At 40.5% G+C, this 9,968-nt stretch overlaps 1 protein-coding gene across 1 annotated transcript; it reads left to right on the top strand.

Moving 5' to 3' along the window:
- The first annotated feature begins 66 nt into the window (after positions 1-66).
- klhl23 (kelch-like family member 23) lies at positions 67-9,903 on the top strand. The gene is made up of 4 exons (XM_088605361.1): positions 67-1,514; positions 2,158-3,384; positions 5,103-5,255; positions 7,015-9,903. Exons 2-4 carry the CDS (start codon positions 2,160-2,162, stop codon positions 7,323-7,325), a joined length of 1,689 nt encoding a protein of 562 aa, XP_088461487.1. The 5' UTR covers positions 67-1,514; positions 2,158-2,159; the 3' UTR covers positions 7,326-9,903.
- The last annotated feature ends 65 nt before the right edge of the window (positions 9,904-9,968 follow it).

The raw sequence follows: 9,968 nt of genomic DNA, 5'->3' as shown, positions 1-9,968 counted from the left end.
AATACAGAAAACAGGTGTATATAAGTTACGGGCTGTACCGTTACACATGTAACGAGGAACAGCAGAGTGGAGCTGGTCACAGAGTTTCTTTTTCGCTGCATTGAGAATGGATAAAATTAGGTTTTTACACCACTTGTGTAATTTGTAGACGTTTCTACTATTTTCTACTACAGCGCTAACACCTAGATAAATCTTAACACTATATTAAGAGTAAAGATGGTGTGTTTTTGATACGTCCATCTCATTTATTGCAGTTTAGATGTTTGCGCGGTTCTGCGATCATGGAGAAGAAAATCCAAGTCAATAGATCATCAGTATTCTGTGTACAACCAAAGACGTGAAAACTGGCCACGAACCAGATTTGGACAATAGACTCTCAGTTTATAGTTTCTGAAGGTTTCTTGTTTCTATGGTAAGAGGTGGTTAATCCTGAGAATTACTGCAGAATCGATGCCACTCTTACACCGTGTTAGATATTTTGTAACTAGAGCAATCGGAGCATTGTATCCAGTTCTGCTAGCTATATAATGGAAACAATATTTTATACATTTAAAAACAAACCAACCAAAATAGCAGCTCCTTGGATAGTTTCAATACAACCACGAAACCACCAAAAAGTTGTTATTATAGCTCTTTTTTTTCTATTTTTAGTAAAATCCCAATCGTAATTTCTTTTAACAATTAAAAATCCACAATTTATACACACACCAAGTAAATTACAATAATCAACATCACACAATCTGCATATCTGTAACATTCTACGCAGAACAGCATCATTAGAGGTAGTTGGTTGGTAGTTACTAGCAGCTTTAAGTAAAAACCAGATTACGCAATGGATTAAATCCTGATCAGGATTACGCCGAAATACCATGGCAACGAAAACGAAAAGGCTTTAGCTATGGGCGAATGTGAATCGCTGATCGTGTATTTGCACTGTTCAATATTCACAAATGAATAGACTGAAATTGTGTGGGTCGCTTTCTATACTATTATGCAATTACGCGTTTCCGTAGTTAGGTTGTCGTGGTATTTTATGTATGTATGTAAAAAAACGAATCGCTGGCTTTGAGTGCATTAGAACTCAGACCAAGTGCTATAATGCACCCAGATCGGTGAGCTACGTTAATCCTTACAACGCTTTCATTTGCCCGGACGCTTTCCCTTATCATGGCTGTAGAATATGTCTCAAGGGAAAAGGCGAGAGTCACCGGCTCCTCGCCTGAAGATACTACTGGCTGATATCAGCAAGGCATGACTGCCCAGAATGCACAGTGCAGGGTGACATCTGACTGCTGTTCTAAGTATATACATATACCAAAATAGGACCGCGAACGGTGCTGACATTCTTACGACTAATTGCCCTCCATCTGGCTGGCTGGAGCTGCTAGCGGAGAATCCGTGTGTCCAAGGTTTCTGGGCACCAGTGCAGTCAGTATGTGTCGTGCTTTTTTTTTCCAGCCGTGAAATTCGCTGCTTTCTGTACAGCCTGTACACACTGTGTGTGAACCGAGCAGGTATGTAATATGCTATTGTCTACAAAACACTGAGATGTTCAGTGCTAACCTCCTCTTATTGTTTGTACCGGACTGAGGTGTCTAGTGATGACTTCTTGTTTCCTTGTGTTAAACCGACGGATGAAAGGTGCGCTATAAATACATGATTGTTATTTAAACATAACAGTTTGATAAAGTTTATACTTTCGTGTCTTAATTTTTAAACCAATAGAATATTTTGCATTTAAGATGTTAATTAATGTTGTTTGAACTGCATTTCCTTGTTTTTCAACTTCTCTCTTGATAAATAACTTCGCTTTTTGCGCTTAATTTCACTCAATTGAACGCTTATCTTTAAAAGTATTAATCTAATCTCGTTACATTTACCTGATTTGAAAATATTTGCCTAATTTTTTGTTTATTATATGTATATGTAACACTCTTGGTAACCTAATGTGTCCATAAAATTGATAGGCTGAACTGTAAAACGATAGTGAAATATTAGACTAAAAAAGTTATTTGTTTAGGTGCCGTATTGCGCTGTGGGTAACATTATAGGAGTTCTATAGGGAATCTGACATTAAATATTGAAGCCATAATGAACCGGTGTCCAACCCGTAAAAAAACAGTAAAACAATTTTTCAATATATTTTTTTTTTTGCAGCCATGTCAGTGAAAGGACAAGATTGCTATGTGTACGAATTTTATGATTTTGACCACCCGAACGAATTCTTGGAGGCTTTCAGAGAGTTTTACCTGGATGGTTTGTTCACAGACATCACGCTCCAGTGTGGATCAGGACAGATATTCCGCTGTCACAAAGCCGCGCTTGCCGCCCGCAGTTCCTATTTCAAAGTGATGTTTACAGCGGACATGAAAGAGCGATCAAATGACTTGATCAAGCTGCCGGGGATTGACTGCGAGATATTGACAGCAGTGGTGAATTACGTGTACACTTCCCAGGTAAGCATAACAGAGACAAACGTGCAGAGCCTTTTAGAAGCGGCTGACCTCCTGCAGTTTGCGTCTGTGAAGAGAGCGTGTGAGGAGTTCCTGATTCGGCTCCTGGATGTGGACAACTGCCTCGGAATGCACTCGTTCGCGGAGTTCCACGTCTGTCCCAGACTAGAGAAGGAGGCGCGGAGGGTGATGCTGTGCAGCTTCGAGGAGGTCGCCAGGCAGGAGGAGTTTTTAGAGATCGGCTTCGAGAAGCTGAGCTCCCTAATGGCCAAAGAAAACCTCAACGTCTGGAAGGAGGACGTGCTGGTGGAAGCTGTGGTGAAGTGGGTCGCTCACGACATGCCCTCCCGCATTGATCATGTCCAGGATTTGCTCCATTGCATCCCTCTTGAGGTGGATGAGATATACTTCAGGACAGCCCTTGGCCTTCAGAAACCCTGTTTGCTTGGGAATGAGAAGAAGGTCCATTCCTTAATCGTCCGCGCCTTGAAATCCAGTCGCAACCAGATCTCCGGTAGTAGTAAGAAGTTAACATCCAATATGTATGTTATCGGCGGGTACTACTGGCACCCTCTGTCCGAGGTACACGTGTGGGACCCGGTCACTAACACATGGACCCATGGGAAGGACATGCCTGACCACACCAGGGAGAGCTACAGTGTCACTCTCCTGGGGCCCAACATTTACGTCACAGGAGGGTACAGGACAGACACAATTGAGGCTCTGGATACTGTGTGGATTTACGACAGTGACAGTGATGAATGGATCGAGGGGTGCCCTATGCTTAACGCCCGGTATTACCATTGCTCGGTCACCTTGCATGGCTGTGTGTATGTCATAGGAGGCTACAGAGGAGGAGCCCCTGCCTGCGAAACTGAGTTCTATGACCCTCTAAAGAGGAAATGGATTCCTGTGGCGAATATGGTCCAAGGTATGAAGAGCTTAATTTGACCACTTGGCTCTGGTTTTACACAGCCTGGTTAGCACTAATCTTTGACTACCTGTCTATAATTTAGGCAAGCTAGTGGAAGACCAGGAATAACAAGGTTTCTGTGAAACCTACAGTAACCTGAGACCATCTCTTGAGAGATGCAGGGTAATGATTACAACTGTTCAAACTTTTGAAGGATCTGTATTATATAATGACTTGGAATACACATTTTTGTAATGACTAAAATGAAGACAGTAGTCTCCCCCCCTATTCATTTGTCTCTTACAACACCTGATCCAAAGTGAAGAAAGAATTTGCACCCATGCATAATGCATTTTCAGCAATATAAAGCATATGTCTTTTACGGAAATGCAAACTTTCAATTACATTATAATAATAATAATAATAATAATAATAATAATAAACTTTATTTTATATAGCGCCTTTAAAGGTGGCTTCTCAAAGCGCTTTACAGGATGACAATAACAATAAATAAGAAGACTACAACAATAAATAAGAAAATTTCACAAGACAGGACACAATTATAATTACAACAATACAACAATAACAATAGAGGAGACCGTGGAAGATGGTATTAAGAAGAGCAGAGGGGTGAAGAATGGAACCAGTTAAGTAAAGGCTTTTCTGAAAAGGAGGGTTTTGAGTCTGGATTTGAAGGAGTTTAGAGAAGGTGACTCTCTAATATCCTTGGGCAAAGAGTTCCAGAGCTTGGGGGCATAGCAGGAGAAGGCCCTGTCGCCCATACAATGTAGACGGGCTTGGGGGACAGTAAGGAGGGCAGAATTTGAAGAGCGGAGGTTGCGAGGTGGGGAGTAGGGCGATAAAAGTTCAGACAGGTATTGAGGTGCCAAGCCATGTAAAGCCTTGTAGGTGAGCATGAGGATTTTAAAGTCTACGCGGAATTTGACCGGAAGCCAGTGCAAGGACTCCAGGATAGGAGTAATGTGAACACTTGCACTAGACCTGGTCAGGATTCTGGCTGCTGAATTTTGGACATACTGCAGCTTGTTCAGAGTAGATTTAGATACCCCAGGGAGCAGAGCATTGCAGTAGTCAATTCGAGAGAATACAAATATGTTGATCAGCTTTTCAGCCACAGTTAATGATAGCATAGGGCGTAGTCTTGCGATATTTCTAAGGTGAAAAAAAGATGTTTTGACAGTATGCTGTACATGTGGGTCGAATGTTAAGCCAGAATCGAATATAACCCCAAGGTTTTTCAATTTTGATTGGAGCTCAAGTACAGAGCCATCTACAGACAGGGTTTCAGGACTGGCTTTACGAAGTTGATGGGGGGTACCAATAAGCATGACTTCAGTCTTGTCACAGTTAAGATGAAGGAAGTTTTGAGTCATCCAAAACATTAGTTGGCCCAGTTCTTTGTGTGGTATTTTAAACAAGCATTTCATTTCACAAAGCGGAGTATGAAGTATTGGACATTGAACAGACCTTGATCAATCAAACCAGCTATGACTTGCAGGAATTCTATACAAGTCTGGCACTGTCTGTGTGGGGCAGACTGGCTTTCTGCACATCAGCATAGTTAAACGTCACTGATTAAGAGATCTTTTAGGAAATTAATGGATGGATACAGTACATTATATACTGTCTAATACATTAGTAATTTCTTCCATGTGTATGAGTAATTTGCCATTTGGAAGCCACGTGCCTAATTTATTATTTTATTTCAAACACAGGTGTAGGAAATGCTACAGCTTGTGTCCTGCATGACACAATTTATGTCACTGGTGGTCACTATGGATATAGGGGAAGTGTTACCTATGAAAAGATTCAGATCTACAGGGCTGACCTCAATGAGTGGAGCATCGCTACTATAAGTCCTCACCCAGGTAATGATTTTCTGCAACGATTTTCCTTTCCAGTGTACTTTGTAACTTTTGTTTCCATGCTTGGTCATTTGCTTGTTGAGTGTCACTTAGAAAATAAACAAATTATGTATTACAGTGAGATACAAAATACAATATGCTGCCATTTTTCACAGTCTGTTGTCAAATTTGAACTCAGCCCATCCTTCCCATGAAATCTTGCACTGGTGAGCTCGTTCTCAGGTTGCTACGGTTTTACAACAGGCAGTCTGGCAACCGCCTGTAAGGCAAACAGTTCTCCAGCTGACAGCCAACGTCTGAGTGACACATGAAACACATTCAGGCTATTTGACCAATAACATTTTACAGTAATAATTGCTTACACTTATATAGCGCTTTACTGCACACTCCACTCAAAGCTCTTTACAGGTAATGGGGACTCCCCTCCACCACCACCAGTGTGCAGCATCCACCTGGATGATGCGACGGCAGCCATAGTGCACCAGAATGCTCACCACACACCAGCTCTCAGTGGGGAGGAAAACAGAGTGATGAAGCCAATTCATAGATGGGGATTATTAGAAGGCCGGGGGGAAATTTAGTCAGGAGACAGGGGTTACACCACTTCTCTTTTAGACAAACACCCTGAGATTTTTAATGACCATGGAGAGTCAGGACCTCGGTTTTATGACTCATCTGAAGGATGGCACCTTTTTACAGTATTGTGTCCTCATCTTTATAGTGGGGCATTAGGACCACACAGACCACAGGGTTAGTGCTCCCTACTTTTCCCACTAACGCCTCTTACAGCAGCAACCTTAGTTTTACCTGCTGAGCTTCAGTGGGTTGCCAGTCATATTGGTTGTTCCACTTGAGAAATCCCTAACCTCTAAAAACACCAAGTCTCATTCACACATATTGGGATTTATTTAGTCTAGCACACTAAAATAACTGCATGAAATAGTTTATGGTACGGAGATGTGTATGTAAATGCCTGATTCAGTTATTAATTTGAAGATGTTGTGGATCACGTGGGCTCACGAGGCCTGTGACCGTTCAGGCAAGGTCTGATATTAACCTGAAGGCACACTCATGTCCATGTAGTCTGCTCTACAGAAAGCACTGGACAAGGATTGAGAAGCACAGCAGACACTCCAAGGTGTAGTCTAGTGTGGAGGTGGGGGCTGTAAATCCAGGCTTTTGGGATTATTCAATTCAATTCAATTTATTTTTATATAGCGCCTTTCACAACAAGGTTGCCCCCAAGGTGCTTAACAAAGCAAGTGACCATACGTGTTGTGAATACAGAACAGAAAAGACCAGAAGACAATGGAGGAGAGGAACCAAAAACATCTTAGTAAGGAGAAAAAAAACCTCTAGGGGTCCAAGGTCAACTGGCTGCCCAACCCCTTTGGGCATGCTAACATTATACAATTTTAAAAAAAGGAAAAAATGGAAAAAAAGGAAAAAAATACGCAAAACAATGAAGGGTCTTCTTTCAAAGCACGCTCATACTGTTCAGTCATTTTCAAGGTATTCCATGCAGAAGGGCTGTGAAAACATTGACACAGTAATAAAACTAAACTGCTGTCGTGATATTCACTAAAATTGTCATTCTGCATGTAATTACCCTTCAAACCCTGATCGCCTACTCAAAAACACAACCACATCCGCAGTACCAGAAGCATTCTTAACAGTTACATGAAGGTTGTCTAGTTATACGCTGTTTCTAGTTTGTAAAGTCCAGAAAAGTCCCTTACTTTCATTTTCGTTACCTCCCTAGAGTACGGCCTGTGTTCTGTGGCTCTGAGCGACAAGCTGTACCTGGTTGGAGGACAGACCACCATCACCGACTGCTATGACCCGGAAAAGGACCAATGGAGGCAGATGTCTGCCATGAAGGAGAGAAGAATGGAGTGTGGGGCTGTCGTCATGCACGGCTGTATTTACGTCACAGGAGGATACTCCTACTCCAAAGGAACTTACCTTCAGAGCATAGAGAAGTACGACCCCGAGCAGGACAAGTGGGAAATAGCTGGCAGCCTCCCCAGTGCTATGCGATCGCATGGCTGTGTCTGTGTTTACAGTGTGTAGACGTGCCTTCATTGCATCTGGACTGCAGTGGCTCGTCCATTTGAGAAAGGGCAAAGGTGAAGTACCAGCTGTCACGCCCTCTGCAGCCAGAGGGCGCTCCTTCTCTGGCCTGTCTCTTGTTTCCAGTGCTTTGCTGTCCTTCCGGACTCTCTGGGGCTATATATTTCTGGGTCTTTAATTTTCCTTTGCTCAGCATTGAGGTTCAGATGCCCTGAAACCCATTTAACACCAGGTCACTCCTGTCCTTGGCCTGAGGGCATAGGTTTCTATATGGCAATTCCTGAACAGCTGAGCCAGGGCTAACCCCCGTCTCGGTACGGTTTGTCCTTTCCAACATACAGTATGTGACATCAGCGGCATCCATCACTCCATGCGCTGATGTACGATATCTGAGGCAGCACATGCGTTTGTGAGTCAGCAGGAGAAATCTGAAAAGCTATTCTCTCTAGGGAGTGCCCAGCCTTTTGTAAGATAGAACAGCAGCCCTTCGATTTAAAAAGCAGACAATCAATATGATGGATTTTGTTGTTTTTTTTAGGGAAGCAAAAAAGGTGTACCCTTGAGCAGTGATCTGATCCGCTTCAGGTTTCACAGACCGCTGTGCGTATTGTACTGTACAAATCAAACAGAGATGTCTGCAAGTGGCAAAACATGACATGGATCAAAGTGCTACACACTAGGAGTCAGAATTTTTAAATGTTTCTAAGGGAGTTATTTTAGGAAATAAGATTTTAAGAGCTCAAAAAGGAAAATTACATTAGGGATGAAAAATGTATGCAAACGTTTCCTCAGATTGCCTAAAAGAAATAAGACAAGTAATAGGTCTTAAAAAATGTGCAGCATAGCCAACACAAGACATTTTAATGAAAGGGATAGGTCATGTTTATTATGCTAATGTGGTGGGTTAAAAGAGCTTTTTTCCTAACAGAGACCATAATATTTCTCATTTAATATTTTACATTAGACTATTTAATAATGCAATAAAGTATTATAGGGTTATAACAATGAGTATTTCCAATAGGATGATACTGTTTAAAATGAACAGATCATAAGATACAGTAGATAAGAACATAATAATGGTTACAAATGAGAAGAGGCCAGTCAAGCTCGTTTAGTTGCTGTTAGGTCTGAGGATCTTATATAGCTATTAAAAACACCTATCACTGACACCAGAGAGAGTTTAGGAATCTATATTTACCCTATGAACACCTGAAAAGTATAGTTAGTGCAATCCTTAGTGTATATAGTATACTGTATATACAGATTATATACGTTGATCAGACGTCTGAGTATTATTTTACTGTGGTGTTCAAGGACATTTGGGCTAATATTATGAAGTACCTTTATCCATTGCTCTGGAAATACAGAATTACGTTCTGTTATTTATGAACTCTTTGGATCACAGTAACTGCCATTTTATGTTCTCTGAAGACAAATGTTTCACTTCCCCTTCTGTATCGTGAACAGAATTATTACCTTTTGGTTCATTTTGGCTTGAGTTCACCTTTGCCTCTAGCTATGAAAAAAGGCTCATTATTGACAGCAGAAAGAGCTCATCAATCTGTGAATAGCACGTGGACATAATACCTAGAAAAAGCACAAAAGCAAGTAAAAGCCTAGAGGAATTTTTCAAATGTATGAGTCTAGTTTTTTAGACATATAACCAGCTGCAGTATTACAATGATCTAGTACAGCAAACGTTTTTTAAACTTTGATTAAATTGTTGCTACAGTGTTTTGTACTACTGTATATATCTTTGATTTTAGAAAAAGGAATTATAGAAAATAAAGGATTCTTATTTCAACACCGTTGAATTTCCTCAAAGGATAATCAAAGGATTCATTTTGTTTACTAATGTATTTGCATTATTTATGAAGAATGTGATGTTTTAAAAGGATTGTGTGTATCGGTGAATGTTTTTTTAGTTATTTTAAATAAATTATGTTTTGTTTCAGACACGATTTTTCAAGAAGCACAAAAATATGGTAGAGCAAGAGTTTTACAAGGTCAGGAAAACCGCACTGCATAGAACCCATTCTGTGTGTTGTCTACGCGTCCATAACCACTTTGACTAATGTTTGGGTACGTTTTAGAGCAGTTTGCAAGAACGCTTGATTTACATATGAAATGTTTATGTTTTGTTGTTACCTTTTAGAGATAAGTTTATCATTTTGTTATTTACTTTGTCATTTGGTTTTACTAAATCGAATTTGTTGGAATTTTTTTTTTGCGGTGAATGATTTCATTTCAGCTAACATACAACAACACTGCCACCTTCTAGCCTCCTCCCAGCAACTAAGCAAGACCGAGACTGGATGTTGGAATTCATTGGAGAAGTGCCACCCCCACTTATATATAAAGCTCTTTGGTATATTTTCAGATAGAAATCATTATGTAAATGAAAGCAACTTCTATTGAACACCGAAAATGTGTACTGTAAATTCCTCAGCAGAAATCTACTGAACTGTCTATGTGTTTGAATGCTTTTGTAATATTTGTTTTTTGGTATTTTGAAATTCATGAATTTTGGTTAACACACAGCATTTTGTAATACGGAATAAACTGTTATTATTAACAATTACTAGCCATGTTATCATTTACGTGGCTGTGTATAAACTGTGATTATATCCATTTAACCACATT

Source organism: Lepisosteus platostomus, chromosome 14 (genome assembly GCF_059453375.1).
Source record: "Lepisosteus platostomus isolate fLepPlt1 chromosome 14, fLepPlt1.hap1, whole genome shotgun sequence".
Lineage (NCBI taxonomy): Eukaryota > Metazoa > Chordata > Actinopteri > Semionotiformes > Lepisosteidae > Lepisosteus > Lepisosteus platostomus.
This window is presented reverse-complemented; position numbering and strand designations above follow the sequence as displayed.

Excerpts from the sequence above, each read along its gene's own strand:
- klhl23 (XM_088605361.1), top strand. The coding sequence starts at position 2,160 with ATGTCAGTGAAAGGACAAGATTGCTATGTGTACGAATTTTATGATTTT. Across the intron at positions 3,385-5,102 it reads TGTGGCGAATATGGTCCAAG|GTGTAGGAAATGCTACAGCT; the intron begins GTATGAAGAGCT and ends TTTCAAACACAG. Across the intron at positions 5,256-7,014 it reads TACTATAAGTCCTCACCCAG|AGTACGGCCTGTGTTCTGTG; the intron begins GTAATGATTTTC and ends TTACCTCCCTAG.